Below are 27526 nucleotides of genomic sequence, written 5' to 3' on the forward strand. Positions count from 1 at the left end.
TTGCATTGGAGCAAAGATAATGTATTCTATTCATTCGTAACAATGGCAAGCTAATCTGATAATTGGTTGGGCCTATAGACGAATCCAACGAGCCAAGTCATGGTCAGGATTTGGTCGGCCATATTTGGTTCCCCGCATGCACCAAACAGGTGTTGTGAGTGCCCAATTGGGTGGATTAAACCCGCTTAAATGCGATGTTAGATTCTTTTGTGTTGTAAACTGTCATCATTCTTTTGTCTACGTGTAACACGGGTGATAGAATGCAGTTTAAAATAACCTTTAAGGCCGCATCATTTCACATTTTAGGTGAATAAAGTAATGTAGTTACACAATTTGAAACATTGAAGCCGTTCTAATTTTCAAAGATAGCTGGGTTCGTGTCGTGGCTATGGCTGCCATTGAGGAGTAGGAATGCGTGAAATTGGATTAGTCTATATACAAGAATGTTTATTTTTGCAGAGCTTATTTTCAGTCATGGATCATACTGATAAATTTCGCAAGGAAGGGGGAGGGAGGGGATAATTGAGACTGAACAAGTGAGAGAGGAAGAGAGTGAAGAAGAAAGAGAGGAGAGGGAGGGACGGAAAGACTAGAAAGAGAAGAACTCGAGAGGAGAGAGAAGGGACCGGGGAGAGAGTGGGGAGACTGATCATTCGGAGAGGGGGGAGGAGGAAGCAACATAGGGAGATAGACATTGATACGAGGGAAGGGCGACACTGTGGCCCTGCACAGGTGCACTGGGGTGCAACATGCTCATAAGGGGACCTTTTGTGATTTAATGGCTTATTTTCAACGTTTTTACAGAAAAAAGTGGACCTTTTCATTCGGATTGGCATTTTGTCATAATAATGTAAATCAATTTAACAGTGTCAAAGACGAGAGGCGCTAGACCATTAAAATACCGGTGTTCCACAATATTTTCTCTCCAGCCTTTACTGACACAGGCATTCACTTCTAAAAATAAGCTGATTGGTACTTCAAAGTTAACAATGAAGTCAGATTACAGTAAACTTAATCCCTTGCGTTTTAGTATCTGAACAATAGACTTACGGAAACTGAAAAGATAAAACGACCCTATTTGTATATGCTTATTAACAATAAGGAGGCGGAGCAGTGGCGTAGCCAGTATTTGAACGAGAGGGGGAGTTCGTGTAAATAATTGTAAATGTACCGGCGACCTAAAGATTTCGACAGGGGTGTACATGATGCAGTCATGTCTACAGTATAATTCATCTCGACCTTTACAGGACTTAAACCCCATTAAAAGCTATTAAACCAAGATAACACTCATTGAAACAGCTCAACTGATTAAATCGGATCTTCTCTGGTTGTGCACATGTGTCTGTTTTCATGTGCGATATCGCAATAAAGCTGGTATTATAGCTTCAGTTGGGTAACCGACTATAAAGGAAACGAAAGGAAACAATGGTATGTGTACCTTTGTTCACGAAATGAGACAATGGCCTGCTTTTTGTAAACCAGCATTCTTGAAAATGAGCAACATAATGATTGTTGACGGTTTGGAAATAATGTCTTCATATTTTTGGTGTTATTTGTCGTTTACATATCCTTCCTAAAACACAAAAGTACGACCCTCTCCAAACACCTAAATTAGCTAAAAATTTAGGACATGTTACAAAAGTATATTGTCTAGAATTTTAGAAGAGTACTTTTAATATTGGCCGGTTATTTTTCACACAGCGACGTTAATTAGGCAATGTACTATTAGTCGGGTATCTACCAGGTTTTAATGTGCATCCCCCCCAGGACTCTACCAAACCAACTTTTTTATCTTCCTTTTATGGTCCTATAACACATTCAAGATGTTAACAAATAATAATTTCCGGCACTCCGGCCATATTCAAGGTTAAAGGTCAACACAGGGGTCAAATTTCAAAGTTGCTCAAATCTGGTTAACAAGCACATCAAATTATTCCTCTCATTGCAAGGATTCAGAAAAAGTATAGTTTGACCTACCTGCGACATACCGTTCTTGAGTTATAAATTTTAGGCGGTGGTCAGTTTTTTTGGCCACACAGGGGCCAAAAATTAAAAATGCTCCAATTTGAACGAAATTGGTCTCAAATTGCTTGTTATGTAAAAATAAGTCAAATAAGGAATAGTTGTAACCATGTAGGATGTTTCGTTACCTAGGAAACGTCACAACATAGGTTGTGGTCAATAGGCTGTAATGGGGGATTGACCTTTATGGCCAATTTTGTCAATAACAAAGCATTTTAGACAGTGCAAACAATTCCTTTTTTGACTTTCTTTTGCATGACGAGCAATTTGAGACCATTTGCGTTGAAATCGGAGCATTTTTAATGTTTGGCCCCTGTGTGGCCAAAAAAACTGACCACCGCTCAAAATTTGACCTTTTTGCTTATAACTCAAAAACGGTAAGTCGCAGGTAGGTCAAACTATACTTTTTCTGAATCCTTGCAATGAGAGGAATAATTTGGTGTATTTTTTGTTAACATCTTGAATGTGTTATAGGACCATAAAAGGAAGCTAAAAAAGTTGGTTTGGTAGAGTCCTGGGGGGATGCACATTAAAGGCTGGTAGATACCCGACTATATTACCTATAACATTAACTAAAACACCAAAGTACGCATATTTCCAAACATCTAAATTAGCTAAAAATTTAGGACATGTTACAAAACTATATTTTCTAGAACTTTAGAAGAGTACTTTTAATATTGGCCGGTTATTTTTCACACAGCGACGTTAACTAGGCATATCCCCATACTTTTAACGTAGGGCTGTTTGTAGAGGTTACGCGTCAATGGGAAAGAGCACTGTGTTTTGTGTATAGGAAAACGGACAGTAACTGCAGTATGAGGGATCATTTTTTTTTGTATTTATAGCAGTATTAACCCTTCAATATGACCAAATGTTGGTTAATTTTCATGCAAACAGCCAAAAGCCAAAAGAGAAGAACTAAGTCGCAAATTTTGGCAACATATTATATCAGTATCAGTACACACAGAATTTTTAATGATAACATGCAGAAAAAACGGACAGTTTATCTCAAAAGCAATTCTCTGTAGCGGATTAAGACAACTTCCGATTTTAAAATGTGAGTGGTGAGTTTAGTGTATTTTTAGGCATTATTTTTGCACCGCGAAATAGCGAAAAAAGTCAACGGTCATCGATAGGCCTATATGCCGACAAAGGTTTTGGAATCTACAGAAACAAGACAATAGACCCAGGCTACATCTTCCGGTTTGGTTACGTCATTTCAGATGCCCATCCCATTGTCCATTATTACTGATTGTTTATGCTAGCATATCTTACCACTGCACGCGTCATACCACCCTGCCATCAGCCCGTTCCCTCCTCGTGGTGTCTCTCCCTCCACGACTCTCCAACAATTTGACCAGGGGTCGGCCACAATCTTACAATTCTTATTGGCTATTCTGCAAACTGTTACAAAAACGAGATAATTGAGAGTTTTGAAAACACGCGTTTGAACTAAAACCATGCTATCATACAGCTCCAAAACCGGGAAACTGTATGCTATCTATCTAAGCTATGTCAATCCACGGTTGGATGTAGCCCTCCACATGATCACTCCATACCTTTCTATCTAATGCTACTCTCGCCCATGTTGTACCAATATATGATGTTATATCATCTCTCCACCTCCTCTTCAGTCTACCTCTTCTTATACCCGCATGCAATAGCATGCAGGGTATCTTCCCATCCTGTGGTTTCTTATACCCGCATGCAATAGCATGCAGGGTATCTTCCTATCCTGTGGTTTCTTCTTTTCCTCCTTCTCCATCAAACACATCATTCTGTCAAGGCTAGCGCTAAAACTACAAAGGCCCTGGGGCCCATATGCCGTGGTACACTTATGGGCCTTACCCTGTAGAAGTGCCTTTTGCCCATCTTGGCCCCAGAGGTCAAAGGTCACGGGCCCCAGGGGCCCAAATGTGAAAATACAAAGCACACCATTTCTCATCAAATGAAGCAGCCTCAGGGCCCTGAGTTGGTACACTGATAGCCCTAGGGGTACTCTATATTTACAAATATACAAGAGCCCCATATGTTATATATTATGGGCCCCAGGGGCCCAAATGTTAAAATATGGTGCAACAGATTGACAAGCCTAGCTCTAAAAGTACAAGATCACTAGGGCTCATATGTGGCATATGTATGGGCCCTAAGTTGTAGATGTGCCTTTTGCCCATTTTGGCCCCAGATGTACAAGGCTGGGGCCCCAGGGGCCCAAATTTTAAAACAAAAGGCTGGCCGTTTCTCAACAAATGAAGTAGCTACAGGGTTCAGATTTGGTACACAGATAGGTCTTTAGTATTATATTGTCATATGTATATATAATCCCCATATGTCACATAATATGGGCCCCAGTGCCCCAAACGCTAAAACATAGGGCCGGTCGTTACTCAGTAAATAAAGCAGCTACAATGCCCAGCTTGAGTCTACTGATAGCACTTGAGAATCATACTTCAACATATGTACATGAGCCCCATAAGTCATATATATTGGGCCCCAGGGCCCCAAATGTTAAAACAAAGGGCCGGCCGTTTCTCATCATATAAAGCAGCTTTATGGCTCAGAGTTGGTACACAGTTTGCACCTGAGAACTTCATTGTTATATGTACATATGAGCCCCATATATCACATAATATTGGCCCCAGGGCCCCAAACGCTAAAACACAGGGCCGGCCGTTACTCAGTAAATAAAGTAGCTACAGTGGCCAGCTTGAGTCTACTGATAGCACTAAGAAATTATACTTCAACATAATTATGTACATGGGCCTCATAAGTCAAATATTATGGGCCCCAGGGCCCCAAATGTTAAAACAAAGGGCGGGCCGTTTCTCATCAAATAAGGCAGCTTCGGGCTCAGAATTTGTACACAGATAGCACCTGAGAATTATATTGTTACTAACACCCACACACCCATCCACCCCACACACGGAGGACTAAACAGACAGATCGTATGATATCATAATTGGAAATACCAGCGTGATGCGTTAAGGCTGTTCCAGTTATATTACATACTCATTGGCTGTTCCATTTAATTTACATACTCCCTCTGAAATGGCCCCCAAAAAAAGGCTGTTCCGTTTAATTTACATACTCCCTCTGAAATGGCTGTTCCATTTAATTTACATACTCCCTCTGGAATAGTTTCCCCTGAATCATATTGCATAGCCTCACTGTGAGTAAGAGAGACTGACAACAGCACTCTATGGAGAATAAGAGAGACGACTTCCCTGGGAGGGAACTTTTTACAATATATTTATTTTAAGTGCTACGACAGTGCAACCTACATTCAATTAAAGCTTGTGACTTGGACTTTCACTTTTTACACATACAATGTCTTTATTTTAAGGCCTCAGCAAATAAGGACTGTATAAAGTTTGGGTACACCGATAACATGCGGGTATAGCCGTATTTGTGTACAAATATATAGCCTTCTAGTTCTTTTTCCCATTCTTGGTTCCCATTCTAACAATCTCTTTGTCCATCTGTTATTATTTCTTCGGGCAACATGTCCAACCCATCTCCATTTTGATTGTTTGATTGATTTTTCTCAAAATGTCTGCAACATTTAACACCGGTCAGCTGTCTGATGGTTGAGCACCTTACTTTATCTCGCAGTGAGATGTTTATTATTGGTCGTTCCATTGCTCTTTGAGCGGATTGTAGTTTAGTGTCTAAGTATTCAGAGCCATACATCATTATTGGAAGGACACATTGATTATATACTTTATTTCTAAGTGACATGGGTATATTTTTGTTGCATAAGATTTCTTTATGTCTTCCAAAGCAACTCCATGCTGCTTTTATCCTTTTCAATACTTCTTCCTTCGAACAATCCTTTAACCTCAATGTTTTGCTCATATATTTATACTCCTCAACTCTTTCAATTTCCTGATCTTCAATAATGATCTTTTCATCTGTTGCTATATTTGTCATATATTTTGTTTTTCCTTTGTGCATTTTCAATCCCACCTTCTTGCTTTCTTTATTCAAGTCATTAAGTTGTATTTCCATGTCCTTCACTGTTGAGGTAGTAAGGGCAACGTCATCTGCAAATCGGAGGTCTGTTAATTTTTCTCCATCAACATTGATTCCACTTTCATCCAAAGGTAGTTTTTTAAAGATAACCTCCATAGCTGCTGTGAATATCTTTGGTTACAACGTATCTCCTTGTCTAACTCCTCTGGATATCTTAACAGTACCCTTCATTTATACCTATTTATCTCAGTGCTTGGAAGAGATCCTGATGTTCTACGGAATCAAATGCTTAATCGTAATCAATAAATCCAATACATAAGTCAAGTTGGTATTCGTTTGACTTTTCTTTGAGTTGGTTTATTGCAAGTAGGTGGTCCATGGTTAAGAAACCTTCTCTAATAACACACAATGTTTTAAAAACGTTTCGTACGTTCTAGAAACGTTTTTAAACGTTTTTAAAACGTTTTGTGTTAGTTGCCAAATGGATTACAATCATTATATAAATCATTTCTGAAGTAATTCGCAAGGATTTATGTATCTTAAGATCTTTCACAGGAATTTATTTATCTTAAGATTTTTGATACGTGAGTCTGTCTGTTCGCCCTTATTCTCGGAACTGACAGGTCTCATGGCCCTCAAACTTGGTGGGTATGTACAACTTGGTCCGTCAGAGCACATTTGCATTTGTTAGGACATCTGAGGTCAAAGGTCAGGTCATATTTAAAGTAGCTCTGATCGGGGGAAAATTCCTGGCGGAGTGCAAAACTGCAAAGGTGATATGAGGTCAAAGGTCAGGTCAAATTCACAGTTGCTCCCATTGGGCTGTAACTCATGGGAATATAATACCTGACACTTTGGCAGTTTGAAACCGCAAATGTCATCCGAGGTCAAAGGTCAGGTTTTGATAATAATCATCACCGTTTACCGTGTCTACTAACCACTTCGGTTTACTAACTGTTCCCGTTTACCCAACTAGCGGGGTCCACGTGAAGCGCGGGACTCCCGCTAGTATTACTTAAATACAATAAATTAGAACCAATGGCCGATCTGCGAACCGGAAAGTCTATACAGAAAGTCATAACAGAAAGTGCATAAAACTACATAATCCTGCATAAAGAAATGCTAAAGATTCTCATGCTAAAATGAGTCGCATTATATAGCGTTCTCAAGGTTGAGGAGTTAATTGCATTTCTATGCCTAGTTTTAGAGTCATGGTGTTAACATCTGTTTTCTATGATAATTGTTAGACTTGTTTCAAGTCTTTGGAGCCAAACTGGTCTCATGTCCAATGGCATAATTCAATAGCCTCATCCAACAGTAAATGCTCAAAATGCAAACACAAGTTGGGAAGTATGATAAAATTGTCACTATGAATAAAAGAGTCCAAAATGATCTCAAGTGCATAGTTTAATAACCTACATTTAACAAGCATCACAATTTGAGAGATACATATTTCGAGTGTATAACTTACCTGCATGTATAATATCCGGGACAAATCCTTCCAACTTGCCAGTTTTCTCGCTTCTGTATATTAGGAAGAAGTATTAGTAGAATTACATAAAAGTAATATAATTATAACTTATTGTTTTTCTTGTATTGGTTTATACCAAAGTTATTGTAGTAGTTGCATTTCTCTCATTTCTTGCAATAGGCTGTGTTTGTGCTGTCTCAGGTACCGTATTTGTATTTCTTTGCATCATAGTATTAAATATACAATGATAACTTTATTCGCCATCGAAGTGACGTCATAATCGGATTAACTACCATAGCAATAGATGAATACAATTTTTTAATAGATCGCCCTGCATTACAAGCAGATTGCACTAATCACCTGTGTATGTCAGCAAACACAGATTGAATACAATACCATTCTTTTCAAATATACCAACCTTACAGGTGCGAGTGATCAGCATTTCTTTGACATCTATGTTTCAATGCATCGGTACCACGTGAACGTTGTAGTGCAGGGCGATATAGTCAAAATTGTATTTATCTATTGCTATGGTAGTTAATCCGATTATGACGTCACTTCGACGGCAAATATGTTACAATATTCGCATAATTTCAAAATACATTCATTTCTTATTAATTGGTTTTGTTTCTCTTGTATCATTAGTGATTCCTGATGAAGGTCACTTGGACGAAAGCTTCATTCAAAGGGATAAGTATTGCAACGTCTTGACCCGGGATGGTGGGGTGGAGGGGGGGTATGTGTATTGTTGCTTACAATAATAATTGGATACTTGCATATAATAGTGATCCCACCCGGCGTGTCCACCTTGTATAATCCAGACTTTGTCATCTTTGTCGTAATCTACAGATGTTAAACCTACGAAAAATAGCATGAATAGACTTGATGTCGCAACATTTACAAACGCTGGTTTAGTATAAGAGATTGCCGTAACGATCGTGCAAATCATGTTAAATTTGCCATATTTGGCAGAGATACAACAAGTATAGCTAATCATTATAGGCTATGGAGCCAATTCAACGGCACCATCATTTTGTGGGGAAAAGGTCACTGAACTTTCACACGGTGGTCAAGTTCAAAATTGCTTGGACTTGGTTACAAACAACAATAATGTATGCATCTACAGTCGGTCTACTCTGAAGTACAAAGTACAGACGCGGACGCACGTATTGTGCCGACATTGAAGCCACGCATACCTGCAGCAGAGACGCAGCATTACGCACTGTTAACGTGCTGTATACGCGCGCGTTGTCACTTTGTACTTCAGAGTGGACAAACTGTAGTCATAAGGATTCAGAAAAAGTATCGTTTGATTATCTACGACGTACGGTTATGGAGTTATAGGTAACATTGTGATGTCATATATGTGACCGTACACCACGAATGAGCCGTAAATGTCCTCAATTATATTCTGAGTTACAGTGTAAAATGGGCATGAAGGTCATATTCATAGGTATTTCAATTTGGTGATACGTGTATCTCATTAAATGATGTACAAGTAGCACCAAATTGAGGTACCTATGAATACGACATTCATTTGACATTTTTGACTCCACAGGGGGCGAAAATGAAAATTGCCCCGATTTTATTGACAATGGTTTCAAAGTATTTGTTTTGCCATAGTTTTCCCTATGTATGATGTTTCGTTACCATGGTAAAAAAGCAAAATAGGGAAAATATCCACTAAATCGCATTGAATTCAAAATTGAGTCAATTTCACCTTGACAATTCTTGTATTACCTGGATAAGAAGCACTCTTGGAGAGTTATAACTATTTCTCATTTCTTGTAACAAGAGTAATAATTTGAGACCATTTTCAACAAAATCAGACCATTTTCATTTTTACCCCCTGCGGAGGTAAAGTGAGCAGAGACACATTATACGGAACGCACCTTGGCTGGCGACATGGAGGAAAACAATGGACACGCATAATCAGCTTTATTGTTTTATATTTTCTAGGCATGTTGCAACCTCCAGCCTCACACATTTTAGAAACCAACTCCTAAGTATAAGTTATGTTAATAAAAGTTATTTCTTTCTGACGAAACAAGTCTGAATACGACTTCTAACTATGGGCGACACATATTTGGCATTTTGAACGCTTTATCGGAGAATGTGTATTTTAACCGTCATCAATTCTCGCGTTTCACAATACGATGCGACGCCAGTAATAAAATGCAATACCGACATTTTTATACGTCATATTTAGTTGGAACCATTGATGTTACGACGTGTTCATACACCCCCGTCGTACCTGACCCCAAGTCTCTACAGATTGGTTTGTCTTAGTTAGGGTGGCCAAAACCGTCACTTTAATCGTTTTTCAACCGTATCGTTCCCCTGTGGAATCAACTTCCTCTCACAATTAGATCCACTGTCAACATGTCCTCTTTTAAGAGCCAGCTCTCTGAGTGGTACAAGAACAAACTAGAGGAGAGTTTTGATCCTTACAACACATGCTCTTGGGTTACATGTTGCTAGTGTTCTGGTTGTAGGCTTGTGTAGGTGTTTTTTTTCAAATTTTTTGGGAGGGGGGAGGGGTGTCCTCATTGTTTTGATCCTTGGTGGGACTGTCCTAGAGGTGCTTTGCACCTGTTAGTCCTTGCCTTTCACTGGTGCAAAATTTTATTTATACTTCCTTATTTTTGTATGTACTTTTGAATATTCATGTGCAATATATTTTTATGTTATATTATAATTATTGTATATACCAGTGATAAAGTGTAATAAATATTTTTTTTATAAATAAATTTTTTTTTAAATGGTACAGCTGATTAATTCACAGGAATGTGGTTGGTAACGGTAACAAATAATGAAACTAACTAGTTGGTATCAATACTTGGGCCACTTAATTCTGTAAACAGTCCTTCTAACATGAACAATGTAACCTGTATGTACTATTTGCGCATCATGATAAACCCCTTCTTGTACTTATGAAAATCCAACTATTCTTGATATGAGCGTCAAATTCATGGTGTTTATAGTACACGTCATTCTTTATCAAAATTGTTATGCCTAATTTTGACTAATTGTATCCCTGTTTGGTTAAGTTGTTCAAATGAGCTCTCAAATGCCTCAAAGGTACTGCTCCAACATAACTTTCCTCTCAGTTTACCGTCATGCACTCTGTTCATTCAAAAGGTATCAATAGTCAAAATTTGAATTTGTTATCTGAGCCATCTTGGAATAAGAACTTTTCAAATGAGAGCAGTAACCTGTGGAATAATCTTCCTGCTAGTATTTGTAATAATTTTGATAACATAAGTATATTACAACTAAAGGACGTCACTTTTGTTAAAAATGCCTTGTACGAGCGTAATAGTGTTATTGTAAAAATAATGTTAATATCATTGTACATGAAGATGTCATGTAAATTAGTTTTAATTTATATTATTATATACAAATCACACTTTGCTATATTGTTTCAATTATACTTGTGGGGCCTCCGTGGAAATCAGTGCTTTGTCATTGAAGGGGCTACCCTTCCTGAAGAATGTCACCTTGGATACTCTACCATGGTGACGGATCCCATGCAGCATTATTCTGTATATTTAATTATTTAGTTAAGGTATTTAGAAGAGAAAGCACTGTCTATACCTCCATTTCTGTTGGCAAAATGAACACTCATCTTGTTACAACATAGTCTCTGTGACCCTCGCGATCCATAACGAGGGGTGACAGGGCGCGAAATGCCGACATGGAGCGTCTAGTCTTTTTTTACATTTGGGCCTTATGATCCTAAACTTTACAGTTGTGCCCCGGGAGCCAGTATAATTACCGTTTGGCCCCTGTCCCTGGCCACTGTCTTAAGACATGTGAGGCTCAAATGTCCTACTGCTCGTACTGCGAAGAATCGCAATGTCAATATCTTCTTTCGTGTTGCGATTACCGTTATTAGCTGTTATTAATTTTTTTTTTAAAGCCAATAATAGCAAAGAGACTGCTGACTTGCTGACAACAAACATATTGAATCATAGCTTACCTACATTAACCACACTAGGTGATGCTGATGATCCGGTCTGTTTGGACAGACTGACAATGGCAATAACGAAGGCGGCAAAGGCAAAACATACCGCAGCAACTAACAACACAAGATACAGTTTACCATTTCCAGCACGCCCCGAGTTGTCTTTTCTGTACAGCTCCTTTTCTGAACTAGCAGGTTCCATGATTGCAGATAGATGTTGTCCTCTTGTAATACTTCTTCTGTTCAGGTACAGCAAAATGCTTTGTCTGTCTGTCGGGGTGTATGGGTGTCTGTCTGTCTGCCCGTCTCTTTGGGCGTGAAAGCTTGTATGTGACCGTTATACATTCACACTTCGTTGATTGATTTTCGAACTGCAGTCAAATTAATTGAAGCGTATAAAGGTTATATGAGTTGTATGTTGTGTAAATTTGACTCATTTTAATTTCACATGATTCGAGATATTAAGGCCCCATTTAAGGTTAGCAACTATTTTAAACTGTTGCGATTTGGTAGTTCACAGCATCATGCAAATGGCAGTGAGCTTTGACAAAAATTGCATCGATCATTTCATAGCGAGCGTGTAGAAGAATTCAAATATCACAGATATACTTTTGTAGGTCCTGTGGTTCTTGAATTATGTTGTAAAGAGGGTTGAAACAACAACACTTTTGTAAAACGTACATAGCTTATTAGCAACAATAAATAAGTTTTCAAAATATATGATTTGTAGAATGAACTTTTGTAAAACATTAATGTGTTATTTTTCAATAATATATTGATTTAGACAATATTTATTGTTGCTATAGCGATCAAATCAAATTTGATACCTTTTAAAAAGATTAAAGATTAAAAAAAAATCACATAGCCAAACGGCTTTTATTTTCCTGTGCTCAATGGGAGAAAAGACATACAAAAATAAAAACTACACATATTTTACAAAATGCAAGAGAACATTGAAAAACAAAATAAGATTTGATACAAACGGTAAAATCGTGAAACATTTACATGCACATAAATGTGTGCATCCCTCCTACGAGATTAGCTCGATGCAAGTGTTATGTATATGTATACAACGGCCACATACGAAATAAACGTACGTCTCACAAAGAGACGGGCAGACAGACAGACAAAGCATTTTGCTGTACCTGAACAGAAGAAGTATTACAAGAGGACAACATCTATCTGCAATCATGGAACCTGCTAGTTCAGAAAAGGAGCTGTACAGAAAAGACAACTCGGGGCGTGCTGGATTTGGTAAACCATGATGCAGTCATGTCTACAGTAGAATTCACCTCGACCTTTGCAGGACTTAACCCCATTAAAAGCTATTAAACCAAGATAACACTCATTGAAACAGCTCAACTGATTAAATCGGATCTTCTCTGGTTGTGCACAAGTGACTGTTTTCATGTGCGATATCGCAATAAAGCTGGTATTCATAGCTTCAGTTGGGTAACCGATTATAAAGGAAACGAAAGGAAACAATGTTATGTGTGGCTTTGTTCACGAAATCAGACAATGTCGTGCTTTTGTAAACCAGCATTCTTGAAAATGAGCAACATAATGATTTTTGACTTAACACGGTTTAGAAATAATTTCTTCATATTTTTTTTGTTATCTGTTGTTTACATGTCTTTCCTAAAACACTAAAGTACGACCCTCTCCAAACACCTAAATTAGCTAAAAATTTAGGACATGTTACAAAACTTTATTTTCTAGAACCTATTTAGAATAATTTAAATGTAGCTTTTACCGGTTTTTTTGTGGCATCCTTCAGAAGTGAGCGGTCCAATACCAATATTTTCGGTCAAATCTCCATTCAAATAACACGTGGAGTTGGCTAGCTATGCCTTGCCCTCACTCATATTTTACAAAAGTACGACCATTTCTGAACATCTAACCTAGCTGTAATTTTAGGTCATGTTAGAGAAATATATTTGCTAGAAGTTTTGGAGAATAAATAAAATATTGGCTGGTTATTTTTCACACAGTGATGTTAACTAGGCAAGTGTCCATTCTCCCAACATACATCATTTGTAGGGGTCACGCGTCAATGGTGAGAGCACTGTGTATTGTGTATAGGAAAACGGACATTGTCAGTCTTTCCAAACAGACCGGGTCATCAGCATCACCTAGCGTGGTTAATGTAGGTAAGCTATGATTCAATATGTTTGCTGTCAGCAAGTCCGCAGTCTCTAGACGCTCCATGTTGGCATTTCGCACCTCTGTCACCCCTCGTTAATGGATCGCGAGGGTCACAGAGACTAGTATGTTGTAACAAGATGAGTGTTAATTTTGCCAACAGAAATGGAGGTATAGACAGTGCTTTCTCTTCTAAACACCTTAACTAAATAATTAAATATACAGAATAATGCCGTATGGGATCCATCACCATGGTAGAGTCAAAGTATCCAATGTACATGTGTACCAGATAGCTCCAGATGACCAACCAGCAGCCACTTTACATCCAACAACGACAACCACCAGATGAGCTAATCAATATCTATGCTCTATAGGAAGGGTAGCCCCTTCAATGACAAAGCACTGATTTCCAAGGAGACCCCGCAAGTACAATTGAAAGAATATAGCAAAGTGTGATTTGTATTATAATAATATAAATTGTAACTAATTTACATGACATCTCCATGTACAATGATATTAACATTATTTTTACAATTAGACTATTACGCTCGTACTTTTTAACAAAAGTGACGTCCTTTAGTTGTAGTATACTTATGTTATCAAAATTATTATATACAAATACTAGCAGGAAGATTATTCCACAGTTTACTGTTCTCATTTGAAAAGTTCTTATTCCAAGATGGTTCAGATAACAAAATTAAAATTTTGACTATTGATACCTTTTGAATGAACAGAGTGCATGGTGGTAAACTGAGCGGAAAGATATGGTGGAGCAGTGCCTTTGAGGCATTTGAGAGCTCATTTGAACAACTTGTGGTAAACTGAGCGGAAAGATATGGTGGAGCAGTGCCTTTGAGGCATTTGAGAGCTCATTTGAACAACTTAACCAAACAGGGATACAATAGTAAAAATTTGGCACAACAATTTTGATCAAGAATGACGTGTACTATAAACATAACGCAATACTAAATGCGGTTCATTTTGTACATGTAACCTATCATGGGACACCTTGTATATGCAATACAGGCAAACACATTTGACCTGTCATGGTGCTTTGATATGAATATAATTTCACAAAAAAGATTTGTGACGACGATATAGAAGCAAGCAAACCATGAATTTATTTCATTCATGCTAGGGTCATCCAAAAAGTTCTACCTCCATCATCACATCTCTGTTATCTTACGTGTCAGGATATTGAAATTACCCGTGATTATACTCTTAAATCTCAGCTATAAATTCTCGCGTTTCACAATACGATGCGCCTCCAGCGCGCTGCAGCGGTTGCTGGGTCGAAGCCAAAATACGCAGTGCATCATGGGAAAATGTCAACATCCAAAGCCCTCGTAATACGATTACAATACAGGAACATGCATCACTGTGGGTTTAAATGTCATTATAATGATGTTACACGCGAATGCACACTAAAACAACAATTTACAATCATAGTAGATCCATTTTCTATCTATTGATCACAGTGAATTCTTCGTGGAGCTGTTTTCAACATATTTATTATCACATATTTATTAAAAACTGAAGCCAACAGTTTAGTAAGCATCATATTGCAGCTTTGGATAATCTTCATAAAAATGTTTGTAAGATGCGGTTATCCAACTGCTTACTTGGGATAAATATTTTGTTCCTATTTGAGGTCCCTGACATGCCTTGTGACTTCAAAACAAAATAAAACACGTTTTATATGAGAAAAAACATTGAAGATTGAACAGACACACAAAATAATGTTTAATGTTTTGTGAAATTTGCCAGATTCCCAATTAATCCGCGTTTAAGGGTAATTCGTAATCACGTCCTTATTTTAAGTATCTTGACGTGGAAATAAGATGAACTATTTGTTAGTAACATTGTATATACTTACAAAATACAAAATACGGCGTATATTTGATTTTAATTATGACCCAATTAATACGACTTGAACAAGCAAGTGCTCACCCGATCGAAGTCAACAACCTCCGGGAAAAGGTTCAATAATGAAGGCTATTCTGAACATGGAGGTGGAACTTTTTGAATGACCCTTGTACTTAACACAGTTTTTTCTGTTATTTGCCATTATTGAAGCACATCGTATTGGCAATGTGTCACGAGATCGCTGGTCTATTCAACATGCCCGGTCAACATGTTAAACTATACAATATAACTAAATTATGGGGTCATTACTACAAATTTCAATGGCAAACACAATGAATTTGACTGATTCAATTTAGGTGTAAGTTATTTATTAACTGTAGATATAATCATCACATTGATGCTACTTTGTGATTATGTTGAACTTTTAAACAGGTAGTAAACATGTTTAAGTTGTATGCGGTTGAGATTTACAAACTAGTCCAAGATATTTCAGTTCATACAGTTTGTCCACTCTGAAGTTCAAAGTGACAACGCTCGCATATACATCGCGTTGCAAATTATGTTGAAGATGCCATAGAGTAATAGTACTTATATACGGTATGTGATTAATTTAGGCTATGGAGCCATTTCAACATCTCTCTTTTTTTAGTAAAAGGTCATTGAACAGGAGGTCAAGTCCAAAGTTATTCATTATTATGTTTTGATGGATCCAAGTGTGTGAAAATATTGGATGCAATACATAATAATGATAAAATTGGATGCTATACGCCCAATATTTATTGGTCTCGCTATGAGCTGTAAAATATTGGATCCAATATGGCGCAACCGATCCAATTTTATATCAAACTTGCTCAATCCTCACACCATCGTCATCCTCTGGTCATAAGGATTCAGAAAAACTATACTTTGACCTATATATGACGTACGATTATGGAGTTATAGGCATAAAGTTTCAGTTTCTTATAGGATAGTAAAATGCATTTACAAATATGGATTTTGTACAAAACACCATTGAAATTGAACAACTAGTTCCAAAGATATGAGTAATTAAAGAGTTTCCAAAACAATATGAAACGAAGGAAATATTTCCTTTGTATGGCTATATCTCAAAATCAATATTTCCGAGTTCCGACTGTTTTTGGTTGATCGCATCACATGCAACGTACGTCTAACTTTGGCTCCGCAGGGGGTAAAAATGAAAATGGTCTGATTTTGTTGAAAATGGTCTCAAATTATTAATCCTGTTGCAAGAAATGCAAAAAAGAATAGTTATAACTCTATAACAAAGAGTGCTTCTTATCCAGGTAATACAAGAATTGTCAAGGTCAAATTGACTCAATATAGAATTCAATGCGATTTAGTGGATATTGTCCTATTTTGCTTTTTTTACCATGGTAATGAAACATCATACATAGGGAAAACTATGGCAAAACAAATAATATGAGACCATTTTCAATAAAATCGGGGCAATTTTCATTCTAGCCCCCCGTGGAGTCAAAATTTGATATATGGCACACACCAACATCATCCGGTTAATAACATTATACAGCAGAGACACTGAAATGAACACCCGGGATCGATACACGTGAATATGCTATGCACGATTTGATATTCTGACGATAAATCTTTATATACCGGGGTAGAAAATGATGAATATCTCCCGTAATTTATTTAGTCTGAAGAAGCCAGATTTTGTTCCTTGCACTTGAATATATGTGTTGAACGGATATGATAGTCGTTAGCTTGCGTCTTGAGAAAGAATCGTGAGTCTTGAACTCAAAACGGACAACAATTCTGATTTTATATGTGCCGAACTATAGCGCAGCGTAGGCTAGCTGCACTCACTCGTGGAGGCAGTATAGTAGATGACACACAGAGAGGTCAATTACCAGGCTATTGTCAGTAGCCTTAGTCGGATGTCCCTCGGCTCATTATGCGTCTCAAAGGTCGGAACAAAATTGCCATGCATGGCTGTGGATTCAACCTACCATAGCGATTTCTGCCATGAAGATATCGGGGCGATGACACTGTCTGACATCACAATGTTACCTATTTGCCCATAACTCCATAACCGTACTAAATCAAACGATACTTTTTCTGAATCCTTATGACTACAGTTTGTCCATTCTGAAGTACAAAGTGACAAGGCTTGCGTATACAGCACGTTAACAGTGCGCAATGCTGCGTCTCTGATGCAGGTATGTGTGCCTTCAAAGTCGGCACAATGCGTGCATCCGCGTCTGTACTTTGTACTTTGTACTTCAGAGTAGACTGACTGTAGATGCATACATTATTGTTGTTTTTAACCAAGTCCAAGCAATTTTGAACTTGACCACCGTGTGAAAGTTCAATGACCTTTCCCACAAAACGAGGGTGCTGTTGAATTGGTTCCATAGCCTATAATGATTAGCTATAAGTGTTGTATTTCTGCCAAATATGGCAAATTTAACATGATTTGCACCATCGTTACGGCAATCTATTAGACTAAACCAGCGTTCATGTCATGTACAAATGTTGCGACATCACGTCTATTCATGTTATTTTTCGTAGGTTTAACATCTGCAGATTATGACAAAGATGACAAAGTCTGGATGATACAAGGTGCAAATATCGGGAACAATCAGTATTATATGCAAGTATCCAATTATTATTGTAAACAACAATACACATACTCCCTCCCTCCACCCCACCATCCCGGGTCAAGACGTTGCAATACTTATCCCTTTGAATGAAGCTTTCGTCCAAGTGACCTTCATCAGGAATCACTAATGATACAAGAGAAACAAAACCAAAATAAGAAATGAATGTATTTTGAAATTATGCGAATATTGTAACATATTTGCCGTCGAAGTGATGTCATAATTGGATTAACTACCATAGCAATAGATGAATACAATTTTGACTATATCGCCCTGCACTACAACGTTCTCGTGGTACCGATGCATTGAAACATAGATGTCAAAGAAATGCTGATCACTCGCACCTGTAAGATTAGTATTATTTGAAAAGAACGGTATTGTAATCAATCTGTATTTGCTGACATACACAGGTGATTAGTGCAATCTGTTTGTAATGCAGGGCGATCTATTCAAAAATTGTATTCATCTATTGCTGTGGTAGTTGATCCGACGTCACTTCGACGGCGAATAAAGTTATCATTGAATATTAATACTATGATGCAAAGAAATACAAATACGGTACCTGAGACAGCACAAACACAGCCTATTGCAAGAAATGAGAGAAATGCAACTACTACAATAACTTTGGTATGAACCAATACAAGAAAAACTAGACTTACGTAGCTGTGGTCTAAGACCACGAACACAGCCGTGTTGTGACCCCTTAAGGATACGATACGGAAAACTGATCTTCTCTATATCAACTTTTTTTGCCAAAATGAGACCCGACTCATCTATTTGGACCTAAGGCTAAAAGATAATGCTATGTCTTAAAGCGCATGGCAGTTTCAAAAACGAATGCGGAATGATTTTTTTCTTAAAATTTTGATTTTGCTTTTTGTTTAAAGATTTTTTATTTTTATTTTTATTTTTATTTAAAATGTAATTTTCGAGTGTTCCAAAGTACACAGCATAAAATTGAGTTTGATTCACACAATTGAGGTACAAATATCAATACCTATAAACAATCCGAGTATCGAATCCTGTACATTTGCTGCTCCGTTCTTCTTCCTAATATACAGAAGCGAAAAAACTGGCAGGCTGGAAGGATTTATCCCGGATATTGTAAATGCAGGTAAGTTATACACTCGCAATACCTATCTCTCAAACTGTGCTGCTTGTTAAATGCAGGTTATTAAACTATGCACTTGAGATCATTTTGGACTCTTTTATTCATAGTGACAATTGTATCATACTTCCCAACTTGTGTTTGCATTTTGAGCATTTACTGGTGGATGAGGTTATTGAATTATGCCATTGGACATGAGACCAGTTTGACTCCAAAGATTTGAAACAAGTCTAACAATTATCACAGAAAACAGATGTTAACACCATGATTCTTAAACTATGCATAGAAATGCAATAAACTCCACAACCTTGAGAACTTGGGATGTACCAGAATGTTACGCAGAGTGGTCATGGGCTCCATTGCCCAAAATAGAAAAGGACAAAAGAGAAAAGGATAAAATCACAGACTGTGTATATGAAATTCCATGCCAAGGTTGTGAAGCTACATTATGTTGGAGAAACGGGCAGAAACCAGAAAACAGGAACATGTGAAATCAGTGGAAAAAACATCGAAATTTACCAGGGCAAACAGAAAACATCTGAATCAGAATTTCTCACTTCTGCATTAGCTGACCACGTAGCTCAAAATAACCATGTTATAGGCTGGGAGGATAGAACAATTCTAACAACTGAAAATGACAAGTATATAAGATGGGTCAATAAATCCATTTGGACCCGGGGGCGGGGCACCCAATCTATGAACAGAGTTGATGGCACATTCAAATGAAGCCACCTTTATGATGTATTGATTTGTGGTAATGAAAATGTTACTTCAATCAATACCAACAAGACGTCAACTGGTAACCCAAGCAGATCAGTGCATCATCTGGCTGATGAAAGAGCAGACCTTAGCTCTTGAAACGTCCCATACAGGAAGTGTTTAAATTGGACTTGTATAGAAGAAAATGCTGAATTAATGGTGATGATAATTAACAAAACCTGACCTTTGACCTCGGATGACCTTTGCGGTTTCAAACTGCCAAAGTGTCAGGTATTATATTCCTCATGAGTTACAGCCTAATGGGAGCAACTGTGAATTTGACCTGACCTTTGACCTCATATCACCTTTGCAGTTTTGCACTCCGCAAGTGCCAGGGAAGTTTGAGGGCCATGAGACCTGTCAGTTCCGAGAATAAGGGCGAACAGACAGACTCACGTATCAAAAATCTTAAGATAAATAAATACCTGTGAATACTACATGTTACTTCAGAAATGATTTATGTAATGATTGTAATCCATTTGACAACAAACATAAAACGTTTTAAAAACGTTTTAAAACGTTTCTAGAACGTACGAAACGTTTAAAAACGTTTTTAAAACATTGTGTGTTATTAGAGAAGGTTTCTCAACCATGGACCACCTACTTGCAATAAACCAACTCAATGAAAAGTCAAACGAATACCAACTTTACTTATGTATTGGAGTCATTGATTACAAGAAAGCATGAAGTATAAATGAAGGGTATGTTTGTATTCTGGAGGATATATACACAGATGCAACATCTCGAATCCATCTGGATAGTGATGTTTCTGAAATTGTTAAGATATCCAGAGAAGGTAAGACAAGGAGATACGGTGTCACCAAAGATATTCACAGCAGCTATGGAGGTTATCTTCAAAAAACTACCTTTGGATGAAAGAGGAATCAATGTTGATGGAGAAAAATTAACAGACCTCCGATTTGCAGATGACGTTGCCCTTACTACCTCAACAGTGAAGGACATGGAAATACAACTTAATGACTTGAATAAAGAAAGCAAGAAAGTGGGATTGAAAATGCACAAAGGAAAAACAAAATATATGACAAATATGGAAACAAATGAAAAGATCATTATTGAAGATAAGGAAATTGAAAGAGTTGAGGAGTATAAATATCTCGGCCAAACACTGAGGTTAAAGGATTGTTCGAAGGAAGAAGTATTGAGAAGGATAAAAGCAGGATGGAGTTGCTTTGGAAGACATAAAGAAATCTTATGCAACAAAAATATACCCATGTCACTCAGAAAAAAAATATAATCAATATGTCCTTCCAACAATGATGTATGGCTCTGAATGCTTAGAAACTAAACTACAATCCGCTCAAAGAACAATGGAAAGGCAAATGTTAAACATCTCACTGCGTGATAAAGTAAGTGTTCAACCATCAGACAGCTGACCGGTGTTAAATGTTGCAGACATTTTGAGAAAAATCAATCAAACAATCAAAATGACGATGGGTTGGACATGTTGCCAGAAGAAATGATAACAGACGGACAAAGAAATTGTTAGAATGGCAACCAAGAATGGGAAAAAGTAGAAGAGGTAGACAGAAGAGGAGGTGGAGAGATGATATAACATCATATATTGGTACAACATGGGCGAGAGTAGCATTAGATAGAAAGGTAGGGAGTGATCATGTGGAGGGCTACATCCAACAGTGGATGGCAGACTAGAAACACCTGACTGATGCGCCTGTGTTTGGCAGTCAGCTCCAGAAATGTGTTTGATTTCTACTAGATGCAATTGAAATTCACATTTGAGATTTGTACTGATAGTCATTGGATGCCTACTGACTATTTTGAGCAACTTTATGTTTGTGTTTGCAGCAGACTTTGCAAGTATTTTCCATCCTTATTTCTTCATGCTAGCTACTGTACTCAATGCGCATGGCTACCATTGCTTCTTTTAGACCAATGAACTACACTGTGATTAGCTTCATTGGACTGGTGCTAGTCTATATTGATTTGGTTCTAGCACCTACACAACTGTTAAGTAATTACCCCATCAGCACGTCACCTTATACAATGGGAGTTTCTGAGTTGAGCAATGCTAGACTGCCCCAAGACACTTGGAGAACTGTTTTGTCATTGGGTATTGAAAAGGGCAAATTTCAGCCTACTCATCGAGGCTGTAGAGCTGGTACACAAGTGAAACAGAAATGTTCGACATCCCCATCAAATGACCCTGTCTAGTCTTGCCTAAACATAGGCCACTGGAATGCAAGAAGTATAAGAAAAAAGACTACAACTTCTCATGATATTGTTTTAGCCCGCCGCATAGATGCTTTGTTCCTGACAGAGACATGGCTAAGTGTTGACTCTGATCAAGTTGCCATCGGAGAACCTGTCCCTCCCGGTTATGACTTTTTCAATGTTCCCCGGCCAAATGATAACCATGGTGGTATTGGTATCGTGTATCACAAGTCTCTAAAATTCAAGCTTTTACCCAAGACATTTGACTCCATCTCATTTGAACATGCCATCATCCTAGACAATGTTAGAAAGATCAACTTTGTTGCTGTGTATAGGCCAACTCCGTCTAAAGTGAACAAGTTTACCACCAGACAATTCCTTACCGAGTTTGACGAATTTTTAATGTACATCAAAACATTGTCTGGCAAGGTCATATATGTTGGAGATTTTAACATACATGTAAATAAACCTGCCAAGTATGATGCGAGTCACTTCTTGTCCTCGGTGGAAGGAGTTAACCTGCAGCAACATATTGTCGGTCCCACCCACAGGGATAGTAACACCCTCGACTTGATACTCTCACGACAAGAGGAGAACCTTGTTGCAAGCTGGTCGATAGGTCCAAGGATGGGTTCTGATCATCACATCATCTACTGTAAACTCAAAGTTCCGAGACCAGAAGTCCAAAAGGAGGAAATCACGTCCAGGAATTTCAAGAACATCGACTTGGATGCCTTCAAAATGACTTTTGGTCAACAATGAACTGTCAGAACGAGAATGCTCTTTCTGCCACTGTAGATAAACATGCTCCTGTTATAAAGAAAACCCGTAGCAGTCGTATTCATCAACCATGGTATAACAACGTGATCCATGAGGCAAGGAGAGTCCGCCGTAGGTATGAGAAACAGTGGCGGAAAACATGTCTTGAGGTACACCACCAACTCTACCTTGAACATCTGGAGCTCGTGAATACCATGATTGAGAATGCTAAGAAGGTTTATCTACAAGTTGAAAGATGCTGACTCAAAATCAATGTTCAGAACTGTAAATAGCCTTTTGAAAACAATAATAAGATTCTTCCATCTCATGACTCTCTACCAACTTTATGTGACAACTTTGCTACAAAAAAAAAGAAAAAGTTGATAAGATCCAGGAAGGTCTGGAGCAGCAATGAAACAGTGTCAATGATTTGAGTGTAAATGTGTATCAAAGTCATGTTTCATGTACTCTTTCTGAGTTTGATCAAATTAGTTCAGATGATGTTATGAAGATTATTAATGGATTTGCAGCTAAACATTGTATTCCTTTCTAGAAACACCTGACTGATGCGCCTGTGTTTGGCAGCCAGCTCCAGAAATGTGTTTAATTTCTACCAGATACAATTGAAATTCACATTTGAGATTTATACTTATAGTCATTGGATGCCTACTGACTATTTTGAGCAACTTTATGTTTGTGTTTGCAGCAGATTTTGCAAGTATTTTCCATCCTTATTTCTTCATGCTAGCTACTATACTCAATGCTCATGGCTACCATTGCTTCATTTAGATCAATGAACTACACTGTGATTAGCTTCATTGGACTGGTGCTAGTCTATATTGATTTGGTTCTAGCACCTACACAACTGTTAAGTAATTACCCCATCAGCAGTTCATCTTATACAATGGGAGTTTACACTAGAAGTGACTTACTTAAGTTCAGAGGCTCTGAGTTGAGCAATGCTAGACTGCCCCAAGACACTTGGAGAACTGTTTTGTCATTGGGTATTGAAAAGCCAAATTTCAGCCTACTCATCGAGGCTGTAGAGCTGGTACACTTACTTACTTACTCTCTTACTCCGTCAACTCTTGCTGTCGGGCATCAATGATGGCTCGCCATAACCGCCTGTCCTGCATGCTGGTCTCAATTTCTGCAACTGTGTATCCTGTGTCTTGTTGAAGCAGGTCCACATAGGTCTTCTTGGGACGTCCTTTGGTTCGTTTTCCTTGGGTGGGCTTCCATGTAACCAGATCAGATGTAATCCTCCCTTTGGCTCTCTTACAGTGTCCCGCAAACCGTAGCCGTCTTGTGCTGATTTTTGAGGTCACAGGTGGAATGTCCCCATACAATTCCTTATTGGTCATATGCATTTTCCAGCTCACATTTAGTGCTGATCTTAACATTCTTGTATAGCAGCCATCCATTGCTTTGCCAATTTTCTTGGTAATGGTCCAGGTTTCACAACCATACAGCAGGACGCTTTCTACAGTAGCTTGGAATAGGTGTGTTTTGAGGTGTCTGGGTAGAGACGATTTCCAAATATTATTGAGCTTGTTACAAGCTTTCCATGCCATTGCCTTTCTTACTCTGATGTCTTGCTCAGTACTTCTGACCCACGACCCCAAGTACTTGAAGTCTTTTACTTCTTCCAGGAAGCTGCCATCCTCGGTTTGGATTTCAACATCTGTTGAATGGTTGTACACCATGAATTGTGTTTTCTTTGCATTCATGTGTAATCCTACACGAAGTGCAGCGTTTTCTACGTTTTTGAGCAGTTCCTGTGCTTGGTTGGCAGTATCAGATAGTAGCGCAATGTCGTCTGCGAAGTCAAGATCAGTTATGTTCAGTGGACCAACTCGTCGGCTTCTTCTAGGTTTTATTGTGAAGCCTAATCTCTCCTCCCTGCCGTCTATTGCAGATCTGAGGCAATAGTCTAGGACGATGATGAACAGATATGGTGCCAGCGTATCACCTTGTAACACACCTGCTAAAATTTCAAATTCATCTGTGTCACCATCTGGGGTCGTCACTTTAGCCTCTGTACCTTGGTAGGTGTCTTCAATTGCATTCACAATGATATCTGGGATGCCATAAGCTTTCAAGATCTTGATCATTTTCCCTCTGTGGACGGTATCGAAAGCTTTTTTGAAATCAATAAATGTTACCACTGCAGAGAGGTTCTTTTCTTCAATGCCCTCAATAATCCTTCTCAAGGCAAGAATCTGCTCAGTGGTCGATCTCTTTTCTCTAAAGCCACATTGATTCTGTCTGAGCTTATCATCAAGGTGTGGTCTGATCCTGTTCAAGAGCATCCTGTTGAATGTTTTAGCAACTATTGAGCTTAGGCTGATTCCCCTGTAGTTGGCTGCTAGGCTAAGATCGCCGCTCTTAGGTACTGGGATGAGATTCAAGATGGACCACTGGTTAGGTTTTTGTCGGTTTAGTAGTACTTGATTGCAAAAATCAAGTATGATTATGTCAATATTGCATCTCTTGATCACCTCTGGTGGAATACCATCTTCTCCATAACTCTTGCCTTCCTTAATAGCCATCTTTGCTTTCTGGTATTCCTCCATATCAAAAGCATCTGTTCTGATGGGTAGTTCATGAAATATAGTTGGTATATCCTCATTTTCCATTGTCACTTGTGGTGGATTCCCTAGTAGGTTCTTGAAATGGTCATGCCATTTCTTCAGTCTTTCTTCTTTGTTGTCATCCTTTAGTCTTCCACTCCTTGCCTTTTTCCTACCACTAACACAATTGATGATACCCCATGCTAGTTTATGTCTGTGGTTCAGATTGGCCTCTTCATATTCCTTCAACTTGTTCTCTATGAACTCCCTATTTGCTCTTTCATATGCCTGGTCAAGTTCATCCTTGCTCTGCTCAAATTCTAAATGAGTATCATTGGTATTCTCTTTGACGTGTCTCTTGTTGACTTCTGTTAGGTGTTGTCTAGCTTGTTCAACTCTTGAGTCAAAGCAAAGTGCTTTTCTTTGCTTCTTTGGCAGTTTAGGCATTACTTTTTCAGCAGCCTCCTTGTTGGCCTGAATCAGGTTATTATATTTGTGTGTTTGGTCTGCACAACTATCATCAGATAAAACAGAATATCTGTTTTTAATCTCCAGAGTATACCTGTCCTGAAGTTCAGGGTCTGTTGCTAGTTTAGCCCAATCATATTTCACTCTCTTTGAAGGTGATTTGTTGTTGGCTCTTAGACTGAGTCGGATGTTTGCAGTCACTATCCTATGATCTGAACCTGTGCTTGCGAAAGAGTTGTAAGCTTGTGTATTAATTATACAATTTTTCCACTTCTTCCTGATTAAAACATAATCCAGTTGTGCCCTGAATCCACTCGGCAGCACACATGTCCAAAGTTTTGACTTCTTCTTCTGAAATGTGGTATTGGTGATGATAAGGTTGTTCTCCTGTGCAAACTCAAGTAGGAAGTCTCCGTTTCTGTTTGTGTTTTGGTGGTATGCAAATTTTGCATCATCAAGTCCAATTCTTGCATTAAAATCTCCTGCAATTATCAATACATTATGAGCAGGTACAGATTTTGTAGCTGCATTCAGCTGTTTGTAGTGTTCTTCAACATCTTTTTCATCCGAGACGTTCGTTGGTGAGTAGGTAGTAATTATGGTAGTCTTTGGATTTCCACCCAGTGTAACTTGTAAAATTCTTGGTGTTATGAATCTGACAGATAACATTGCTCTCTTAGCAGATGGACTAAGAAGAATGCCCACTCCACCTATTGATGCTCCTATCTTATTTCTGTAGGCAGAGGCTGTTATCAGTTGGAAACCTTCTGGGAGATCTTCAAATTGGAGTTCACTGTTGTCGCTGTGAACTATCCTGTGCTCCTGGATAGCAAGTACTTCAATTCTGTATTTCTTGGCTAATGCACACAGTTCAAGTTGTTTGTGCGGGTTTTTCAATGTCCTTGTATTCATTGTAGCAATATTAATTGGTTTCTTACATTTCAGAAATTGGGCTCCCCTGCTGATTCCGCCATCAGTTGCCACCCTTCCAGTTGGATTTGAGGTACCAACGTCATGACTTCCACAATTGATGTGAAGGGCTTCACCAGCAGGAAGATTTGCAGGGCTTTAACCCTGGTGCTTTTAGTTTTCGCCATCATAATGTCTTTCATTTGCTAAATACTGTTGATGGTCGCAACTCCTATCAACAGGTGTCCAGTGGCCGTTGAGAATGAAAGAAAGATCCCTTCTTCATCCGCCCTCAGCACTTGCTGCTTCTGTCTCCAACCAGAAGCTCCAAGTTGTTGCTCAGGTCTCAGGACTCCCTGATTTTGTTCACTGGCTGTTCGATGAATTACCTTCAAAGCACCCTCTTGCCGTTGTAGAGATTAAATCTCTAATCCGCCTAAGGTAGTGGACTACCTTAACTATTTAACCCATAGCTGGGACAAGCGTTGGTGAGCACCAGAGCGTATCCACACGCCGGTGGGTCATGCATACTGCACCTCTAGGGCCGCTTGTTGCTCCGAGATCCCTACATATCTGCCTGGGGTCGCAAGATCCCAGTTACCGGTAGTGACCGACGTGGAGGTTATGTAGAAGTCTTGAGATAGGAGAGGCTATGTACTGGCAGGAGAAGACTTACTCAAT

General features: G+C 38.5%; 2 protein-coding genes across 3 annotated transcripts in view; one reads left to right on the forward strand and one right to left on the reverse strand.

Annotated features, from left to right (window-relative positions):
* The window catches only part of LOC140165886 (uncharacterized), a 34790-nt gene extending 22973 nt beyond the window's left edge, over window positions 1–11817 (reverse strand). Inside the window, exons 1-4 of one of the 2 annotated variants that reach the window (XM_072189230.1) lie at window positions 11448–11816; window positions 8242–8323; window positions 7466–7518; window positions 3298–3426 (exon numbers count right to left, since the gene is read on the reverse strand). In XM_072189230.1, the coding sequence (XP_072045331.1) occupies window positions 3298–3426; window positions 7466–7518; window positions 8242–8323; window positions 11448–11634 (451 nt within the window). In that variant the 5' untranslated portion in view covers window positions 11635–11816. Of the gene's footprint in view, window positions 1–3297; window positions 3427–7465; window positions 7519–8241; window positions 8324–11447 lie in introns of both variants that reach the window. The other variant, XM_072189231.1, reaches the window with a different exon arrangement.
* A 1668-nt stretch (window positions 11818–13485) lies between these two features.
* Window positions 13486–27526, forward strand: part of LOC140166680 (uncharacterized) — a 55869-nt gene continuing 41828 nt past the window's right edge. Inside the window, exons 1-3 of the mRNA XM_072190178.1 lie at window positions 13486–13582; window positions 17991–18072; window positions 19141–19193. Coding sequence (XP_072046279.1) covers window positions 13486–13582; window positions 17991–18072; window positions 19141–19193 — 232 coding nt within the window. The remainder of the gene's footprint in view (window positions 13583–17990; window positions 18073–19140; window positions 19194–27526) is intronic.

This window comes from Amphiura filiformis, chromosome 12 (genome assembly GCF_039555335.1).
Source record: "Amphiura filiformis chromosome 12, Afil_fr2py, whole genome shotgun sequence".
Lineage (NCBI taxonomy): Eukaryota > Metazoa > Echinodermata > Ophiuroidea > Amphilepidida > Amphiuridae > Amphiura > Amphiura filiformis.